This window comes from Ranitomeya imitator, chromosome 3, assembly GCF_032444005.1.
Source record: "Ranitomeya imitator isolate aRanImi1 chromosome 3, aRanImi1.pri, whole genome shotgun sequence".
Classification (NCBI taxonomy): Eukaryota; Metazoa; Chordata; class Amphibia; order Anura; family Dendrobatidae; genus Ranitomeya; species Ranitomeya imitator.
This window is the reverse complement of record NC_091284.1, coordinates 356399948-356422276: the sequence shown is the minus strand read 5'-3', so window position 1 is coordinate 356422276 and position 22329 is coordinate 356399948. Positions and strand designations below refer to the sequence as shown.

The window sequence follows — 22329 nt, the reverse complement described above, 5'->3', positions numbered from 1 at the left end:
TCTAGTTTGGACCTGTAGATTTATTTTTTGTTCCTTCACTCACGATCGGAGCCATCAGAACTTTGTCATCTTTATGTAGCTTCACTATAGGATATCTGGCTTTTTGGTGTCTGTAAGGTCATGTTCACACGTTGCATAAATACCGTGTTTGTTATTTTCTGCAGATGTCTGCACCAAACTACACAATAACAATCTTCTCTGGTTATTGTATTTTTTATGCCTTTTCCCCTTATTTGATGTGTTTTTGTGCAGATGTGAAGTGCTTTTTATAGTACAGAAAAGCTTTGATTCTGCATTTAAAAAAGTAACTGAAGTTTTTTACATGAGTTTTTTTTTTTAGCTCCACATAAACGTCTTCATAGGAAAAAAAGCACCACAACTGTAGATCGGCAGCATCTTAAGGCTATGTGCACACTTTGCAGATTCCACTGCGGATTTTTCCGCAGCGGAATTGCAAAATCCGCAGTGAAAACCCATTGCGGTTTTTACTGCGGATTTATCGTGGTTTTTACTGCATTTTCTTCTGCGGATTTTCAACTGCAGTTTTCTATTGGAGCAGGTGAAAATCCGCAGAAAAGAAGTGACATGCTGCGGAATGTAATCCGCAGCGTTTCCGCGCGGATTTTTCTGCAGCATGTGCACAGCGTTTTTTGTTTCCCATAGGTTTACATTGTAATGTAAACTCATGGGAAACTGCTGCGGATCCGCAGCGGTCAAATCCGCTGCGGATCCGCAGCAAAATCCGCAAAGTGTGAATATAGCCTTAGACGCACAGCAGAAGCGGTTTTCACGAAATCACATCCACTTTGCTTGAACAGTTAAAAACAGCAAAAAAAGCAGCATTTATGCTACATGTGAACACAATGTAAATGTCTACGCAAAGTGGATGTGATTCCATGAAATCTCCACCCACAGTGCGTTTAAAGACGCTGCCGAACGCAGTTTTGGTGCATTTTTTCTCTATAGGCTTCTTCTGAAAAATAACGCATGAAGAAAAAAAACGCTGTTGCATTCTTTAGCACAGAATCAAAGATTTTCTAAACTATTAAAGAAGTGTTAAAAAACGGATTCACATCGGCACCAAAATCGCATCAAAAAAGAGAAAATGCATAAAAGAAATGGAGGAAACACATAATAATCAGAGAAGATTGTTTTTACGTTGTGTGGTGATGACTAGGGTTGAGCGAAACGGGTCGGCCATTTTCAGAAGTCGCCGACTTTTGGCAAAGTCGGGTTTCATGAAACCCGACCCCTGTGTGGGGTCTGCCATGAGGTCGGCGATCTTCTGAATCTGGTATCGGAATTCCGATACCGAGTTCCGATATGTTTGCAATATCGGAAATCGGTATCAGAATCCATATTTAAGTGTAAAATAAAGAATTAAAATAAAAAATATTGCTATACTCACCCTCTGACGCGCCCTGGTACTAACCGGCAGCCTTCCTTCCTTAGAATCAGCGCGTGAAGCGCCTTAGATGACGTCGCGGCTTGTGATTGGTCGCGCGACCGCCCATGTGACCGCTCGCGCGACCAATCACAAGCCGCGACGTCACCGATGGTCCTTCAAGCGCTGATTCTTAGGAAGGAAGGCTACCGGAAAGAAGCAGGGCGCGTCCGAGGGTGCGTATATACCTAATAGGAATATACTCACCCTCGGACGCGCCGCACTGCATTGGGTTTCGTGTTTCGGCCGATCCCGACACCGACTTTTTTATAGGATCGGCCGATTTCACTCGACCCGACTTTTGAAAAAGTCGGGTTTCGTGAAACCCGACCCGATCCTATAAAAGTAAAAATCGCTCAACCCTAGTGAAGACACCTGACAGAAAAAAATGTCGAAAAAAAGCAGCATTTACACTATATGTGAACACGGCCTTAGCGTTACATTTTCATTACATTTTTTATGGGTTTAACAGAGAAAACATATCACGCCATTTTTTTTTAACGTCATTTACTGATCCCCATAAATAATTTCATCGCTGTGATGTGCGGGTTATTACGATTACTGGGACACCAAATATGTTGGTTATTTGCTGATTTGTGATGTTCATTATTTTTTTTTTTTTAAAAGCCCATTAATATGATAATATTTTAAGTTTTTCATTATTTTTAGTAATTTTATAGGATGAAAAAATCTCTTTCATTCTCCTTCTAGAATACAAATATATAGAAATACACTGCAGTGTAAAATGTATCAGTACAATTTGTTTGTGGAGTTAGAGCCTGCAATAAAGGTCAAAATTCTCCTTGAGTCATTACATGGCCAGAACTTGTGGCTCAATTGTTTAAGCTCCTACCTGTAATCTTGAGGATTGTCCGTTCCATTACAGGGGAGATTCGCAAAAAAAAAATTGTGAACTGCATTTTATTATTTTTAGCAGTTTTATAGGAACAAAAAAAATCTGACTTTTTCTTCACCTCAGCATACAAGGACCATAGAAATACATTAAAATACACAATGCATCTCTATGTACAGTGCCTTTTGAAAGTGTTCGGCTCCTTCTAACTTTTCAACCTTTTCCTACATATCATGCTTCAAACATCAAGACACCAAATGTAAATTTTTGGTGAAGAATCAACAACAAGTGGAACACAATTGTGAAGATGAACAAAATTTATTGGTTATTTTAAGAGATGAGCGGTGTTCGAGTCGAACTGTTTGCCAATTTCAAATTTGAGCTGTTTTGGGCGGTGTTCGAGTCGTTCTACGAACTCAAACAATTTGCTTAAAATTCGGCTGTTCGAGTTTCTGTTGGATAACTGTTCGTTCACCAAAAGCCTACCTTGATTTTCACATTAAAATTGTTTATCATTGTTAATAGACTGTTTCAGTGTATAATGGGCGGGGAGACAGATCTGTGCTGAAATAATGCCGATCTCCATTTTTTTTTCTTTCCCGCATTTACAGTGGGGCGGTGCAGTCTCTCAGCCTATCAGCAGTGCACACATACAGCAATATGCATGTGATGCACACAAGCAAGGGCATGTGTCATTGGCTGTGTATGTCACATGTCCTTGCCCTATAAGAACCAACCATTTTCCCCATTTCCTCACTGCTGCAACTTAATGTTAGATGGCACCGCTGCTGCTGTTGGCGCTACACAGTCTAAGACCGGCATCACACTAGCGAGTTTTACGGACGTATGAGCGCAGAAAATACGTCCAGAAAATACGCATTGCACACGGCCAAATGATTCTCTATGGGGCAGCTCCTATCTGCCGTATATTACGCATCTGTAATAAACGGTATGTTATAGGCGTAGAAAATCGCAGCATGCTGCATTTGTCAGCGTATTGCGCAAAAAATTCGCCAATGAAAGTCTATGGGGATTACACACGGACCATGCGTGTGACTTGCGAGAAATACGCAGCTGTGTTCTATAGAAAAGCCGGCAATTTAGCGCGGCGTACAGTAAAATCACACTGACAGAATAGAATAGGTAGAATAAATGTGTACACATAGTATAGGTATATATATATATGTCAGTGAGACACACACACACATATATATATATATGTATATATATATATACCGGTATATATATATATATAATTCAGCGCTAGATAGCAGAAAATTCGGTAATTCAATTGCAGGCTTTTCCTATCTCCTTCACAAACCCGACAGGATATGAGACATGGTTTACATGCAGTAAACCATCTCATATCCCTTCTTTTGTTACATATTCCTCTTTAGTAATGTAAGAAGTGTCTTTGTGTCAAATTTGGGGTCTCTAGCTATTAAATTAAAGGGTTAAATCCCGGACAAAATTGGTGTGGGCTCCCGCGCAATTTTCTCCGCCAGAGTGGGAAAGCCAGTGACTGAGGGCAGATATTAATAGCCTAGAGAGGGACCATGGTTATTGGCCCCCCCGGCTAAAAACATCTGCCCCCAGCCACCCCAGAAAAGGCACATCTGTAAGATGTGCCTATTCTGGCACTTAGCCTCTCTCTTCCCACTCCCCTGTAGCAGTGGGATATGGGGGTAATGAAGGGTTAATGTCACCTTGCTATTGTAAGGTGACATTAACCCAGGTTAATAATGGAGAGGTGTCAATTATGACACCTATCCATTATTAATCCAATAGTACGAAATGGTTAATAAAACACACACATTATTAAAAATTATTTTAATGAAATAAAGACACAGGGTGTTTTAATATTTTATTATACTCTTAATCCACCTGAAGACCCTTGTCACCTGAAACAAAGTTAAAAAAACAAACAACAATATTCCATACCTTCCGTCGTTACAGTCTTGTCCAACGCTGTAAATCCATCTGAAGGGGTTAAATCATTTTATACCCAGGAGCTCTGCTAATGCAGCTGTGCTCCTGACTGTAAAACTTGGTGAATGAATGGAATGCAGGGGAATGTACTGTAGTTACCTCGAGTCGCGGTCATGCGCCCTCTGCTGGATGAACTCATATGAACTCGAGCCTGGGAACTTTTCAGAATATTTTCCCATAAGTCTCCACTGCTTCTGCCTCCTCAACCCCCTCTCGGTCCTCCACATGCACCCAAAGCCTGTCTGGTAATGCTACCCTCGTTCTAACTGCTCAGAAGGAATCCTGCATACCTCCTTGCTATGCTGTCACCGCTGCTCAACGGCATCAGGCGGTGTTTACCTTGAAATGTCTGACTGGAAAATGTGAGACACAGCTGAGGAGTTGTGGTCAGCTCTGGAGACCGAGTTCCATCAATGGTTGTCTCGACTGAATCTGCAGCAGGGAAGGCCGTGTGTGACAATGCTGCAAACCTGGGTGCGGCCCTTCGCCGGGGCAATGTCACACACGTGCCTTGTATGGCTCACATTTTGAACCTGGTTGTCCAGCAATTTTTATCCCACTATCCCGGACTATATGGGCTTCTGCAGAGGGCACGGTCGCTGTGTGCTCACTTCCGCCGTTCGCATTCCGCATCTCAACAACTTACATCTCTACAGAAGTCGTTGGGCCTGCCAGTTCACCGGATGAAATGCGATGTGCCCACACGGTGGAATTCAACTCTGCACATGTTGCAGCGACTGTGGCAGCACCGATGAGCCCTGGTGCAATAAGTTATGACGTATAGCCTGGGCCAACGAGCTCCAGATGTTTGGCAAATCACGCTGCAGGAGTGGTCTCAGATCAGCACCCTTCTGCACAGTTTTGAAATAGCGACGAAGATGTCTTTTAGTGTGTGACAGCAGTGAAACATAAAAACCCTGTTATAAATCTGGTATCACTGTAATTGCACCAACTCGAAGAATAAAGTCGCCTAATCACTTTTACTGCACGAGGAACGGCGTAAAAAATAAAACCAATTCTTCACATGCTATTGCAAAGACTGCAGTAAGGCTCGGCGCACATTTATCCTGCGCTCTACGCTAAGCACTTACACTAGGGTTTCTGTATAAATCTCCGAAATACGTGATTTAGACAGAACCCTCAGAGTAAGATTCCCTATAATGAGGCAGATGGAGCGACTGTGGACGCCATAGGACCAGTGATCTGACAGTGTCTGTCTTTTTGGGATTGCATAAAAGTGCCACACTGTTGTGCACTTCTGAAAAGAAGAGCACGGCTGCACAGAGGCCAGACGGAGCCCAGAGTAACTCTGCTGTCACATTAAAGTGAATGGGCCCATCATCTGTCATGTCACTCAGTGATTTAGATGGAGCCCTGATGTAAGTGCTTAGCATAGGGCACTGGATAAATGTGATGATAAAGGTTATGTAAAAAGTTCCCAATAAAACCTTCAACTCAATCCAAAAAAAAAGCAAGCCCTCACTCAGGTCTGTAATCTGTTAACAGAAATATAGGGGGCTTCCATGTTACCGATAGCACAAAGGCTCTGGAAAAGAAAAATGGCTCCTCGCTCCCCCAAAAGAAATTCAGCAAATTCTCCCCTCCCAAAGCCAAATGCCCAAACCTCCCTTCTGAGCCCCAGTGTGCCTAAACCACATTTAGCGCCCACTTGTTTGGCATTTCTGTAGTGATGAGTGCCCGCCTAACTTACAGGTGCGTGGCTTCAGAAGCATGAGCTGTGCATAATGTACTGGTCACTACGACAGCAACATCCACTGCTTCCTGTTTCTGGAAGACACCCATGGAGTCAAAATCGTCACTACATATCTAGATAAATTCCCAAAGGGTTATGATTTCCAAAATGGGGTCACTTGAGGGGGATTCTGCTTTTCTATCACTTAGGGGCACTTTATATGGAATTCGCAAACTATTTTAGGAAAATCTGCATTCTAGGAGGCAAATAGCTCTCTGCCCCTCCTGATTCTATCCGTATTGCTAAGTAGTACTCTACAGCCACATATGGGGTATTCCCACATTCCGTAGAAATTGTAGGACACATTTTGCTGCCATTTTTACCCATTTCCTAGTACAAAAATGTAATACTTGGGGCAAACCCACAATATTGGTGGTAAAAATATGAATTAATTTTTCTTCACTGCCCAATAGCTTAACCCCTTTCTGCCATCTGATGTACTATTCTGTCCTAATTCCCCTGGACGGATTAGTACGTCACATGCGATCAGCCGCTCTCACGGGGGAGCGCGGCCGATTGCGGCCGGGTGTCAGCTGAATATATACTAAGTGTCAGGAGCAGTCACGGACCGTTCCCGGCACTTTAACCCCCAGAACACTTTGATCAAACAAGATTGCAGCGTTCTGGTGGTATAGAGAAGCATCGCACAGGGAGGGGGCTCCCTGCGTGCTTCCCTGAGACACTCAGAACAGCGCGATGTGATTGTTGTGAGGTGGCTAGCTCAGTGCCTGCTGAGAGCAGGACCTGAGAAGCCTCCTTCACTGCCTGTCAGATCGCTGACCTGACACAGTGCTGTACGAAGTGTCAGATCAGCAATCTGACTATATACAGTGATTTCCCACCCTGTGACAATGTAAAAAGATTAAAAAACAACATTATACTGTATAAAAATATATTTTTTTAAATTCCTAAATAAAGAAAAAAAAATGTTTAAATAAATACATTTCTTTATGTAAATAAAAAAACAATAAAAGTACACATATTTAGTATCACTGCGTCTGTAACGACCCGACCTATAAAACTATCCCACTTGTTAACCCCTTCAGTGAACACCATAAAAAAAAATAAAAAACGAGACAAACAACAATGCTTTATCAGCATACCACCGAACAAAAAGTGAAATAACACGTGATCCAAAAGACGTATATAAATAAACATGGTACCGCTGAAAAAGTCATCTTGTTCTGCAAAAAATGAGCTGCCATACAGCGTCATGAGCAAAAAATAAAAAAGTTATACCTCTCAGAATAAAGTGATGCAAAAACAATTACTTTTGATATAAAATAGTTTTTATTGTATAAAAGCGCCAAAACATAAAACAATCTAAATGAGGTATCGCTGTCATCTTACTGACCTTAAGAATAAAACTGCCTTATCAATTTTACCACACGCGGAATGGTATAAACGCCCCACCCAAACGAAATTCATAAATTGCTGGTTTTTGTTCATTCTGCATCCCAAAAATCGTAATAAAAGTGATAAAAAAAATGTCATGTGCCCGACAATGGTACCAATGAACACATCAACTCGTCCTGCAAAAAACAAGACCCCGCATTACTCTGGGCCAAAATATGGAAAAATTATAGCTCTCAAATGTGGTGGTGCAAACACTATTTTTTTTAAATAAAAAGCGTCTTTTAGCGTGAGACAGCTGCCAAACATAAAAACCCCCTTAGTTAGGGAAAATATATAAAATAAAAAAAGTATGTATTTCCATTTTCCCATTAGGGTTAGTGTTAGGGTAGGGGATAAAGTTGGGGTTAGGGTTGGGGTTTTAAAGTTAAGGTTAGGGTTGGGGCTAAAGTTAGGGTTAGGGTTGGGGCTAAAGTTAGAGTAAGGGTTGGGGCTAGGGTTAGGGTTTGGATTAGGGTTAGGGTTGGGATTACGTTTACGGTTGGGAATAGAGTTAGGGTTGGGATTAGGATTAGGGGTGTGTCAGAGTTAGGGGTGTGGTTAGGGCTATGATTAGGGTTGGGATTAGGGTTAGGGGTGTGTTGGGGTTAGGGTTGGAGTTAGAATTGGGGGTTTCCACTGTTTAGGCACATCAGGGGCTCTCCAAATGCGACATGGCCTCCAATATCAATTCCAGCCAATTCTGCGTTGAAAAAGTAAAACATTGCTCCTTCCCTTCCGAGCTCTGCGGTGTGCCCAAACAGTGGTATACCCCCACATATGGGGTATCAATGTACTCAGAACAAATTGGACAAAAAAAATCATTTTTGTGGTGGAAAAAAATGATTTTATATTTTCACGGCTCTGCGTTAAACTTTAGTGAAACACTTGGGGATTCAAAGTTCTCACAACACATCTAGACAAGTTAGGGGTGTCTAGTTTCCAAAATGGCATCACTTGTGGGGGGTTTCTACTGTTTAGGCACATTAGTGGCTCTGCAAACACAACATCACGCCCGCAGACCATTACATCAAAGTATGCATTCCAAAACGCCCCTACTACTTCCAAGCCCGACGTGTGCCCAAACAGTAGTTTTGTCCCACATATGGGGGGTCCGCATTCTCAGGACAAATTACCCAACAACTTTTGGGGTCCAATTTCTCCTGCTACCCTTGTGAAAATACAAAATTGGGGCTAAAAAATAATTTATGTGAAAAACAAAAGATTTTTTTATTTTCACGGCTCTACATTATAAACTTTAATTAAACAATTGGGGGTTCAAAGTGCTCAACACACATCTAGATAAGTTCCTTAGGGGGTCTACTTTCCAAAATGGTGTCATTTGTGGGGGGGTTTCTACTGTTTAGGTACATCAGGGGCTAAACGTGACATGGCGTCCGATCTCAATTCCAGCCAATTTTGTATTGAAAAGTCAAACGACGCTCCTTCCCTTCCAATCTCTGCCATGCACCCAAACAGTGGTTCCTCCCCACATATATGGTATCTGCATACTCAGGACGAATTGCACAATAACTTTTCTGGTCCAATTTCTCCTGTTACCCTTGGGAAAATAAAAAAAATTTGGATCTGAAATAATTTTTTTGTGAAAAAAAGTTAAATGTTCATTTTTTTTTTAAATATTCCAAAAATTCCTGTGAAGCACCTTCTTGAATGTGGGTTTGAGCACCTTGAGTCGTGCAGTTTTTAGAATGGTGTCACTTTTGGGTCTTTTCTATCACTTAGACCCCTCAAAGTGACTTCAAATGTGAAGTGGCCCATAAAAAAATGGTGTTGTAAATATGAGAAATCGCTGGTCAACTTTTAACCCTTATAACTCCCTAACAAAAAAAATTTGGTTCCAAAATTGTGCTGATGTAAAGTAGACATGTACGAAATGTTACTTAAGTATTTTTTGGGGGCCATATCTGTGTGATTCAAAGTTAGAAAATTGCGAAATTTTCAAAATTTTTGCCAAATTTCCACTTTTTTCACAAATAAAGTCATATCAAAGAAATGTCAAAACTATCATGAAGTACAATGTCTTGAGAAAACAGTGTCAAACTCACCAGGATCCATGGAAGCGTTCCAGAGTTATAACCTCATAAATGGACAGTGGGCAGAATTGTAAAAATTGGCCTTGTCATTAACATGCAAACTACCCTTGGGGGTAAAGGGCTTAAGTCTGTGACACACCTGTGGTGTCAATATGATCACTGCACCCCTAGATTAATTAATTTAGAAGGTTAGTTTGCAAAATGGGGTCACGTATGGGGGTGTATGCTGTGTTGGCACCTCACGGGCTCTGCTAATGTAACATGGCACCCTCAAACAAGTGCAGCAAAATCTGCACTATGCTGATTCTTCCCTTTTGAGCTTTGCACTGTGCCTCAAAAGTCGTTTTCAACAACATATGGGGTATCGGTAAACTCAGCAGATGTTACACAACAAAGTTTTTAGAATGGTCTCACTTTTGGGTCAACTTTTAACCCTTATAACTTCCTCACAAAAAATTATGTTTCAAAAATTGTGCTGGTGTAAAGAAGACATGTGGGAAATGTTATATATTCACTATTTTGTGCGATTCGACTCTCTGATTTATTGGCAAAAATTCATATTTGAAAATTGCGAAATTTTCAAAATTTTTGCCAAATTTCTGTTTTTTTCACAAATAAACGCAAGTCATACCGAACAAATTTTAACACCATCATGAAGTACAATATTTAATGAGAAAAAATGTCAGAATAAGTGGGATCCATTGAAGCGTTCCAGATTTATGACCTCATAAAGTGACAGTGGTCAGAATTGTAAAAATTGGCCTAGTCAGGAAGGTGAAAAGAGGCGAAGTTTTAGTTTTCCCTCAAAATCAGTGGATTATAACTGTTGGTCAAATGAGTGATCGCCAACAACTATTAAATCATTTATTTGATCTCGTTTTGGTGCTCCCCTACATTGTTATGGAATAAGCGACAGACCATAAAAATACCTCCTATAGCTTATCAAGTGATTCCATTGTATTATGTGAATAAATGATAATGGTTATCATAAACTGAAAATTAAAACTATACGCATTTTTCTAGACAAAGAAATTGAGAAAACTCTTACCTAAATATTGCCCCTTTCCTTCTCTAAATGGTGGCCCCAAAGGGCCTTTCATCATTGGATTTACGTATTTCATTTGAGGATATTGTCCTCCTGCAGGCCCACCTCCAGATACAGATCCCATTGCAGCCACCAAAAGGAATAAAGTGCCACGTCCCAGGGACATCTTTACTTCACTCTATGAAATGGAATTCAAGAGTTTAGGAAATTCATGATAGTAAGATACATTTTTACATATTATGTAACCTTTTCTTAATTTAAAACGCTTATCTCTCACTGACCAACTTACAAAAGTCTCCACCAGTAATTAAGTAGAGCCCTAAACAAACAATAAAAGCACAGCGAAATAATTAAACACAGTTGGCCTCCAATAATGGTGTAGAACCATCTCAAGGAGTATCACAAGGAAATGGACAGCATGTGACCTAAATATGAGTGTCTGAGCAAAGGGTCTGAAAACTTATGACCATGTGATATTTCAGTTTTCCTTTTTTATTAAATTTGCAAAAATTTCTAAATTTCTGCTTTTTTTCAGTCAAGATGGGGTGCAGAGTGTACATTAATGTGAAAAAATGAACTTTTTAAAAAAAATTTCCCAATTGGCTGCAATGAAACAAAGAGTGAAAAATTTAATGGGGTCTTGCTTGCAAAAATAGAAATCCAAATTGCTTAATTTTCTCAATTAACAAATTGCACAGTGAGTGAGCAAAAGAGAAATGGAATCCAATCAATACTTAGTGTGACCACCATTTGCCTTCAAAACAGCATCAATTCTTCTACATACACTTACACAGTTTTTGAACAAACTCGACAGGGAGAATTGTTCCAAACATCTTGGAAAACTAACAACAGATCGATGTACAGATCAGGGGACTGTGAGGGCCATTGTAAAACCTTCCCCTTGCGCCCTTTGAGGTGGTTTATTGAGGATTTTGAAGTGTGTTTAGGATCATAATTCATTTGTAGATGTCATCATCTTTTCAACTTCAGTTTTTTTTACAGATGGTGTTATGTTTCCATCAAAAACTTGTTGAATTTTCATTGAATCCATTCTTCCCTCTGCCTGGGAAATGTTCATCGTGCCATCAGCAGCAATACAACCCCAATGCATGATTGATCCACCTCCTATGCTTAACAGTTTGCAAGATGTTCTTTTCCTGAAATTCTGTGCCCTTTTTTCTCCACACATACATTTGATCATTGTGGCGAAAGAGTTCTATGTGAACCTCATTGGACCACAGGCTTGTTCCCAAATGCATCATGATTGTTTAGGTTTTCTTTTACATACTTCTGACACTGAATTTTATAGTGAAGATGCAGGAGAGCCTTTCTTTTGATGACTCTTCCATGAAGGCCATATTTTTGCAGGTGTCTCTGAACAGTAGAACAATATACTACAACTCCAGTGTCTGCTAAATCTTTCTGATGGTCTTTTGAAGTCAAGTGGGGGTTCTGATTTGTCTCTCTAGCAATCCTATGAGCAGCTGTCACTGAAATGTTGCTTGGTCTTCCAGACCTTATCTTAACCTCCACGGTTCCTGTTTATTGTCTCCTAGTGTTTCATCACCCATCCCCTGCAGACTGTGAGCCCTCGCGGGCAGGGTCATCCCTCCTTATGTACCCGTGTGCCTGTTATCTGCTCATGTTTAATGTATTTGTCTATATTTGCCTCGTATTCACATGTAAAGCGCCATGGAATAAATGGCGCTCTAAAAATGTATAATAACAATAATTCTTTAATTACATTTAGAACTGAGGAAAGAGCAACTTGAAAATACTTTATCTTACAGCTTCTCCTGCTTTGTGAGCCTTCACAATTATCATTTTCACAGTGCTAGATAGCAGCTTAGAAGAACCCATGGCTGCTCTTATTTGGCACAAGGCTAGAAGACACTGTGTTTTTCTAAAGCTGTGAAATTTTCATCACCTGGCCTTTCCTATTAACAATGATATTGAACAAGCCATAACCCAGCAGGCTAATTAAGGTCTGAAACCTTGGTCAAAGTTATCTGAGCACATAAATCTCCAAGGGTGCCCAAACTTTTTTCATTGGTCCATTAAAATGTAAAAAGTTGCAAAAGATATTTTTGTTTGCCTAAAATAGAAAGCAAATGTGTTATCTTTAACTGTAGGCCTTTTTTAGACATCATTTCATCTTCAACTTGCTTAACTGTTCACAATAACAGTAATTTTGACCACGGGTGCAAAAAAATTTTCTTGTCACTTTATTTTAGATTTTGACTTAGGAGCCCAATGCACCAGATACAAATTTTCTCTCCCCCAGTTCCTATGTTTTCATGTATAGTTAACTCAATTGGCCTTGTTTTCACTCCAAAGGTTTGGAGTTTTGGCTACAATTCTTCCATGAAAACCACTATTGGCCAGACTTCTCCGAACATTGGATGTAGCTGTGTCCCACTGTTTGCTGCCAGTTCTAAGCTCATGGCACTCCTGGACATTTTCCCAAGAGAAGTAAGCATAAATGACTTTCGTCTGCTGCACTACATTGAGGGTTGCCAACTCGACATTTTATTTTTTCTGGACAGCTTACCAAAAAATCACGGACAGGCAAACATTTTTACGGACACATTGGAAAACTATGATACATGATAATGATTAAAAGTGATACATGTCTACAGCCTATAAATCTGATATGAAGACATCAGCTGCATCCACTGTGAAATGATGATAATTACAATCAAAATAATAAGTATAAGTTTCTTCAGCTTGAAAAAAAATTGCGGAGGTCGTACATTTTTCCTACTGAAAGGTAAAAAGAAGGCTCTATTTTTGCTGACTGTCCTGGAATTTGTGGATGGTTGGCAACCCTGACTATGATTCTTTGCCGTACCACTGTGCACTGCGCGTACAGTCCTCAATCTTTCTCACTTCTTGGAATTTTCAGTGCTGAGAAATACAGGCAGATAATTATCCTTCATGCAATAGCATCAAAGAAGCATCTGCAGAGGCGTATCTAGGGCTTCTGGCACCCGGGGCAAGAATTCATTTTGGCGCCCTCCCCCCCCCCCCCCAGGACATATGCGATTTTCACACTTAGTCATGTACCTTCAAGCTCCTCTCCCTAATGCTCTCAATATTCAGTGAAAAACGGAGAAGCAGAAGAGAAGCTCGTTGTCACAGGACCGTAAGTATGAAAGTCGCATATGAGAGAAGTGTCCATGTGATGACTACTGGAACCTGCAGAGCTGAATCCTGACATCGCAGGCTTCTGAATTCTCACAACTAATGTGCTGCACATTTTTAGGATTCTCCCTTGCCTGTGGACAGTCATGTCAGCACAAGTATGTGATTTGTATACTTCTGGCCACATTCCGACTAGACGTGTCTGACCTCGCTCAGTTAATTTTCATTGAGTGAGGCCACACATGTCTAGTCAGCATGTGACCGCATGTATGTAAATCGCCAGCATGAGAGAATTCTGACAGTGTGCAGTGCGCACTGTGAGAACTCAGAAGTCTGCCCTCGTTCCCCAATACTGTTTCCTCATACATGCCAACCCATTCCCCTGTACTGTTTCCTCATATATGCCCCCCATCTCCCCCTTTGCTCTTCATTTTGTGTCCTTAAATCCCCCCATCTCCTCTCCAAATCTCCCCCGCACAATAAATCCCCCATTCCCCACACAGCTCCTCATCATTCCCCCCATTCCCCACACAGCTCCTCATCATCCCCCTATTCCCCACACAGGGTCTCATCATCTCCCCATTCCCCACACAGCATCTCATCATCTCCCCATTCCCCACACAGCGTCTCATCAGCCCCCCATTCCCCACACAGCGTCTCATCAGCCCCCCATTCCCCACACAGTGTCTCATCAGCCCCCATTCCCCACACAGGGTCTCATCATCTCCCTATTCCCCACACAGCGTCTCTTCATCCCCCTATTCCCCACACAGCATCTCATCATCTCCCCATTCCCCACACAGCATCTCATCATCTCCCCATTCCCCACACAGTGTCTCATCAGCCCCCATTCCCCACACAGGGTCTCATCATCTCCCTATTCCCCACACAGCGTCTCTTCATCCCCCTATTCCCCACACAGCATCTCATCATCTCCCCATTCCCCACACAGCGTCTCATCAGCCCCCCATTCCCCACACAGCGTCTCATCAGCCCCTATTCCCCAGACAGCTCCTCATCATCCCCCTATTCCCCACACAGCATCTCATCATCTCCCCATTCCCCACACAGCATCTCATCATCTCCCCATTCCCCACACAGCGTCTCATCAGCCCCCCATTCCCCACACAGTGTCTCATCAGCCCCCCATTCCCCACACAGTGTCTCATCAGCCCCCATTCCCCACACAGGGTCTCATCATCTCCCTATTCCCCACACAGCGTCTCTTCATCCCCCTATTCCCCACACAGCATCTCATCATCTCCCCATTCCCCACACAGCATCTCATCATCTCCCCATTCCCCACACAGTGTCTCATCAGCCCCCATTCCCCACACAGGGTCTCATCATCTCCCTATTCCCCACACAGCGTCTCTTCATCCCCCTATTCCCCACACAGCATCTCATCATCTCCCCATTCCCCACACAGCGTCTCATCAGCCCCCCATTCCCCACACAGCGTCTCATCAGCCCCTATTCCCCAGACAGCTCCTCATCATCCCCCTATTCCCCACACAGCATCTCATCATCTCCCCATTCCCCACACAGCATCTCATCATCTCCCCATTCCCCACACAGCGTCTCATCAGCCCCCCATTCCCCACACAGCGTCTCATCAGCCCCCCATTCCCCACACAGCGTCTCATCAGCCCCCATTCCCCAGACAGCTCCTCATCATTCCCCTATTCCCCACACAGCGTCTCATCAGCCCCTATTCCCCAGACAGCTCCTCATCATCCCCCTATTCCCCACACAGCATCTCATCATCTCCCCATTCCCCACACAGCATCTCATCAGCCCCCCATTCCCCACACAGCGTCTCATCAGCCCCCCATTCCCCACACAGCGTCTCATCAGCCCCCATTCCCCACACAGCGTCTCATCAGCCCCCCATTCCCCACACAGCGTCTCATCAGCCCCCCATTCCCCACACAGCGTCTCATCAGCCCCCATTCCCCACACAGCGTCTCATCAGCCCCCCATTCCCCACACAGCGTCTCATCAGCCCCCCATTCCCCACACAGCGTCTCATCAGCCCCCTATTCCCCACACAGCGTCTCATCAGCCCCCATTCCCCACACAGCGTCTCATCAGCCCCCATTCCCCACACAGCGTCTCATCAGCCCCCCATTCCCCACACAGCGTCTCATCAGCCCCTATTCCCCAGACAGCTCCTCATCATCTCCCCATTCCCCACACAGCGTCTCATCATCTCCCCATTCCCCACACAGCGTCTCATCAGCCCCTATTCCAAATGCGTCCTCATTTCCTTGTACCCTGGGTCCACCATGGTGCAGCTCCTCTCCTCACATGGCTCCATGCTGCAGCCCCTTGGTCCTCTCTTCGCACGGCTCCATGCTGCAGCTCCTCATTTCCGGCTTCTCTTCTCCACCAGCAGCTTCCTGCAATCGACTCCTCCCCCTCAAGAAATCAACTCCAGTTTAGACGCTGCCCTGCAGTCAGATCTTCAATTGTACTCGTGTCTAAGATACGAGTACAACTGAATACTGGGAGCCGGTGCGCTGCAGCTTCTCTGTGCCGGCTGTCAGCTTGACAGTCGGCACAGAGAACAGCTGACTCCCAGTCCGGGGGGCGGCAGAATGCAGCTGCTGGGGGAGACACTACGGACCGCCACGTTAGGTGGCCCGACTGCGCCCCCCTGCCAGCTGCGCCCGGGGCAAATGCCCCGGCTGCCCCCCCCTAGATACGTCACTGAGCATCTGACTGGCTCAAATTTATTCTTCAGAAGGAGAATGACGCCAGTCATACAGCCAATCTCATTAAGAACTCTCTTCTGCAAAAAGAAAAGCAAAGAGTCCTGTAAGTGATGATATGGCACCTCAGATTCCTGATCTCAACAACATGGAGTCTGTCTGTGATTACATAAGTAGACAGAATGATTTGTGTAAGCCTTCATCCACAATGATCTGTGGCTAGTTTTCCAAGATGTTTGGAACAACCTCACTGCTGAGTTCTCTTAGGTGTGTGAACGTGTACCTAGAAGAATAGATGCTTTAATATTGATTCAAAGGCAAAGGGTGGTCACAAGAAATATTGATTTGATTTAGGTTTTTGTTTTGGTTATTCACTTTGCATTTTGTTACTAATTCAAAACTTTTCTAGTTTTTAAAACATTCTTACTTTGCAGCATGTTTCCCACACCTACTTCATACTATTGCACAGCACTGTTCCTCTCTCTCTCTCTCTCTATATATATATAGTGAGTGAAATAAATATTGAACATGTAACCAATTCTGTAAGTAAATATATTTTTAAAGTTGCTATTGACATGAAATTCTCAGCAGATGTCAGAAACAACCCATCCAATCCACACAGGCAAATAAATCAAACCATAGGTGTCCATAAATTCAGTTATGTGTAACAATGACAAATCACATAGGGAAAAAGTATTGAACACATGATGAAAGAGAGGTGCAAAAATCCATGGAAAGTCATGACATTTGCTGAAAAGTATAAGCAATTAGAAAGCAATCCTGTCACTTAGTAACAAAAATAAATGGTTCAACTGATGGCCTATAAAAAGGTGTCTCATTACTAAAGTGCACACAAGAAACATCTCATGATTAGAGATGAGCGGTGTTTGAGTCGAATTGTTCACCAATCTCAAATTCGAGCTGTTTTGGGTGGTGTTCGAGTTGTTCGACGAACCCGAACAATTTGCTTAAAATTCGGCTGTTCGAGTTTCTGTTCGATAACTGTTCGTTCAGCAAAAGCCTCGCTTGATTTGCACATTAAAACTGTTTATCATTATTAATAGACTGATTAAGTGTATAATGGGCGGGGGGGGGATAGATCTGTGCTGAAATAACGCTGACCTCCATTAGGGTGCCCCTTACCAACTTCTTGACCCTCCTGATTGCCTCGTCAAAGGAGGTACAGTACATAGTACTATACTTGGTTCCGCATCGATTTTGTCATTTACTGACCTGCCCCTTGGATATGACAAATGGTGGATTAGTCTGAATGTATTGGGTTCATTTTTTGGCACATCTCCCAACGGGGGTACTACTACGTCTTCTAAGGAAAGTGATCTGAATGGACCCACCACCATTCTACCTAAAGATATTTATTTTTTAATTTTTTTTGTCAAGACGTCTGGGTGTTGGTAGAGTGAGTTTAGATTTTTACTCCAGCCTTTCTTGATTTTAGATGCCTATATCTGTGTCTCCTCCTCCTTTTACTCCTCTACCTTTTTTCTTTTCGCATGACTATATGTAGTTGTGACTTTTCCATGTTTGTTGTGTCTTCTGAGCAGTTTGTCAGCCTTTGGACACCTTTTAAGGTGTTTTCTATGTGTTTTCCATGTGTTTGTATGTGTTTGTGTTTGCCTGCCATTGGTTTCAATGGGGTTCGACGGTGTTCGTCAAACGTTCGACGAACAGTTCAGCGAACATCTCCCTGTTCAACGAACCGAACCGAACCCGAACACTAGGGAGGTGGCTCAACACTACTCATGATGTTGCAAAATATCCTGATGGGATTGGTTACAGAAGAATTTCTAAACTACTGAAGGTTCCAGTGAGCACTGTTGGGGGACATAATTTGGAAGTTCAAATAACATAATTTCACCACAAACAGGCCATGACCTGGTGCTCCTTGCAAGATGTCAGAGTGAAAAGAATTATTAGAAGAGTTGTCCAAGAGACAAGGACCACTTGTGGAGAGCTACAAAAAGACCTGGAATCAGCAGGTACAATTATTTAAAATAAAACAATAAGAAATGCACTCAACCTCCATGGCCTGTATGTGTAAGGGTAAGAACCAATTAGGCATGTCTCCTCAGTAACAAGTCCAGAACCATCGGGGTTGTCACCTAAATTAAAGGGGAAAGCTTAAAGTGCGGGACTGCTCCTGGTACTTGAGAAAAGGGTGCGTGATCAAGCTGAGAGAACATTCGAATGCGTGGATTCAAACAGTTTGGGCGGGAACGTCAAGCACACGAGACGCCTGTGGGGTAAAATCAGCTGTGAGGCGACAGGGCAGAGTGGAGCTGAGCCTGGGACAGAAAAGCGCTTGGACCCGCTGACATCGCTGCCCTCGCTGAGACCGCTGCCACAGCCGCCCCCACTGACAGCACTGACCGTGAGAAACAAGGTCTGTGAACGGGACTTAGGAATGCAACAAAACGACATAGCGAACTGGGCTGTCCATTGTGAACTGTGTTTAGGTAGTGCTGCAGGTCTCCGTAGTGTTGGGACACTACCCGCTGAGGATAATGATGTTTCCCCCTTCATCGCCTCATCTACTGGACCCAAGACCCACGTCAGGATCCCGAGGAGTCACCGCCATCGTCAGGACCATGAGAGGACATCACCAATGTCAGGAGATATTACCCCATCTTTCTCAGGACTATGACAAACTCCCACTGCGACGCAATCTAAGCAGTCCCAGTCACAGATAGGAGTTCGACCGTTACTGGCGTCTAAGTGATAAGTTATTATTAATTGAATTGTCTGTTTTATTTGTCCTTGTTTCTTTAATTTGACACCTTTAGCCATTTACTGAATTAGGGAATATTGTCCCTCCATTTTCTCCCTGGGTAGAGTTTCTGTTGGTTAATACATCCCTACCACCATTGGTCTGTGTACAGTCTGTTACTGCATCCTCCATACCTGCTATCTTACATATGCACGCTCACCCCTCAAGACTACATTGCTGAACAAAAAGCATGTTCAAGCACTTACAAAGTTTGCTCAACAACATTTACGAACACATGTGAAACACAGGGAGATGGTCAGATGAGCTCAAAATTGATCTCTGGATTCCATAATACACACCATGTTTGGATACCAAAAGGCACTGCATATCACCCTCAAAACACAATATCAACAGTGAATTTTGGAGGTGGAAGCATCATGGTGTGGGGCAGTTTTTCAACATATATCAGAAATGGACCAATTGTCACCCTGTGGCGGTCTTTGATAAGATATAATGGGGGGGCCTCAAACTGTCCCTGGAACTGGGACCCTATCTATCCCTGTCCCAAGGGTACTCTTGAAGGTAGGTAGGCCCGAGTCTCTGACCATATTATGCTCCTTTTAAACCCTGATCTGTCTCCTTTCCCACCCCTTGATTCATGGGACAGAAATGTAAGTTGGACAAGACACTAAGACAAAACAGGGATGACAGAAAACCTCTATCATACATAAGCACTAACCAACAATAGGGAGGAGGATAGGGACAGCAGGAATAAACTAAATGGGAACAGGGACCAGGAGCTAAACACACACACATACTACAGCAAACTACAGATCACTACAACAACTCCACTCCAGCCACTTTAGCACACAGCCCAGGAAGACAAATCTTTCACTGGTGGTGAGGTGACAAGAAGGTCTGACTAGTTTTTATAGGAAGAGGTAATGACCAGATCAGAAGCAACAGAAATGGAGCTGAATGTTTCTGAACAGCATAGAAAGGGTCGTTAACCTCTTCAGCACCAGAGGAAACTAAATCCATTTAATATTGGACACAAATCACACCATCTCTAAAGAAGACCTGCGATTCATTACCTGACGTGACCGTCTAACTCCAGGCCTTTCAGGAGGATGTGACACCCTCGTGACACAAATGTAGCAAAACATTCTTGAACAAAATTTGCCAGGATGATGAAGATGAAACGAGAGTCAACATTTGAACAAGACATTGATCCCAAACACACAGCCAAGGAAACTGTCATTTGGTTTCAGGGAAAGAAAATAAAGCTGCTGGAATGGCCAGGCATACTTACAAAAGTGGTGATGTATTCAATACATACTTCACCCGCTGCATATGAATGAGTCTAGTTGATGAAAACCAATGAGGTAGAAGATGTAAAATGAGAAAGTGTAGTGACCATAGAAAATTTGGAATAACAACCAAAGAACCAGTGGTAGGATTATAGGCACCCAAGGCTCACTGTTGTGTGTTGAGAATAAAAGCTAGCACAGCTGGTTTGATCTTACTAAAGAAGTGTTCTAACACAAAGCTGGCTATGATAAAAATGCACCAGAACATTGCAGCTTTTTCAAAATTGGATGCGTAGCAACATGCCGTTCAAAGTTCCCAGGTTGACCCCTGTCCATTGCTAAAATGGGTAATTGACTACTTGAGTATTAGATTTGGACCATGAAGCAATGAAACAATGTCCCGTGGTCTGATGATTTTTTTTCCTTAAGATTATGTCATCATGTGGATGGCCAAGTGGTCGTTTCATAGAGTTTGTATTTTAGAAAGTTTTCACTGCACTAAGGACATAGATCCATAGCGGCAGATTATGCAGTATTTGTAGAGTCTTTGGAACGAAGGGGTCCTGTCCTGTTTGGTCACACATGTATATTATGGCCACTAATTGTCTGTTTTTGATACTTAGACATGTACTGTACAAAATTGGCAACCCTTAACAAATCTGTCTGCGTTTTACGTTCTTTGACACTTAGTAATAAAATTCATAGTCTACTTTTTAGACACTGCCTGACTCTTATTCTAAAGTCCGTAAATCCTGTTTGCTTATGTTTGAGAATAAAAGCATTTATCCAAGTCATAGATGTGGTTAAAATGCCTTTACAGCCCTGTCGGGTGGAGGTGTAGAAATGTATGAGTGTTTTTAAGTTTTTAAAGCACACTTGTAGTGATTTAAATATTACATCTGGGAAAAGTCTGTGTTATATTTGGGGAGCCAAAGCTGGCAATTGTTTGAATACCAGCAGTAGGAAGAGGCCCAAAATATATACTTTTACACATATCACAGGGTAAAAAATATGTGAAATAAGGGAGTAGGAAAACATGCGTTTCTACAACAGACACCTCTGTAATACAGAAGACCTTGCCTGACTCTCCTGCTTATGACTGTCTAACTAGCTTTCTCCCACTCTCTTTAACCTGCCAAGCTATCAGACCTTCTTGAACTCAACACTTTGTTTCAGTCCATTAGCTTCTTCAGCAACTTCTCTTTGTTTGTGGTGTAGCCACATAATTTGTTTTTTTACATTGTGTCTGCTGGCACTTCTCCTTAAATCTAATCTAAACCTTTTGCTATTTTCTAATCAGGCACTGGGCTCACAAGAGGTATGAAAACAGACCTGTACTTCTATTTTATGATTGGGTAAAAGAAAGCAATCGATATGTAAAAATATTCCATAATTTGTCTTGTCTCTTTTAGAGATGGGCGAACCCGAACAGTAAAGTTTGGCGTCTGTACTGAACACCTACTTTTCGGGCACAGACACCAAACACAGACTTCAAAGGAAGTCCGTGTTACTGTTTGGGTTCGGCCCCCTGAACACCAGGTGTTTGTTGCGTTGTCATGTGCATGACAGTGCGGCAAACACTGCTTCTGATCGGCGGTAAAATCATCAATGCTGGTCAGACAGCCGCGATTTCCACAGCTGTGACCGGAGGTATAAAGTGTACCTCTGGTCACTGGTGTCAGCTGATGGGACTACTGCTCTCAGCTGGACTGAATTGCAGTGACCTCGGTGAGATCCCCGCTAGCACTGTGAGAAAGTCTCACAGTGTAGAGGCAAGTTCACCGCAGTTCAAATTAACTGCAGTGAAATTCTCCCGGTGAACTGTGGTGATCTTGCCTCTACACCATGAGACTTTTTCACATTGGTGCTAGAGGGGAACTCACTGAGGTCACCACAGTCCAGCCCA

The 22329-nt window shown here is 42.8% G+C and overlaps 1 protein-coding gene across 3 annotated transcripts in view; it reads right to left on the bottom strand.

Moving 5' to 3' along the window:
- Nucleotides 1-22329, bottom strand: part of COL8A2 (collagen type VIII alpha 2 chain) — a 425675-nt gene that overhangs the window by 94079 nt on the left and 309267 nt on the right. For all 3 annotated transcript variants that reach the window (XM_069756856.1, XM_069756855.1, XM_069756857.1), the window contains one exon: nt 10534-10708. In XM_069756856.1, coding sequence (XP_069612957.1) covers nt 10534-10696 — 163 coding nt within the window. In that variant the 5' untranslated portion in view covers nt 10697-10708. The remainder of the gene's footprint in view (nt 1-10533; nt 10709-22329) is intronic.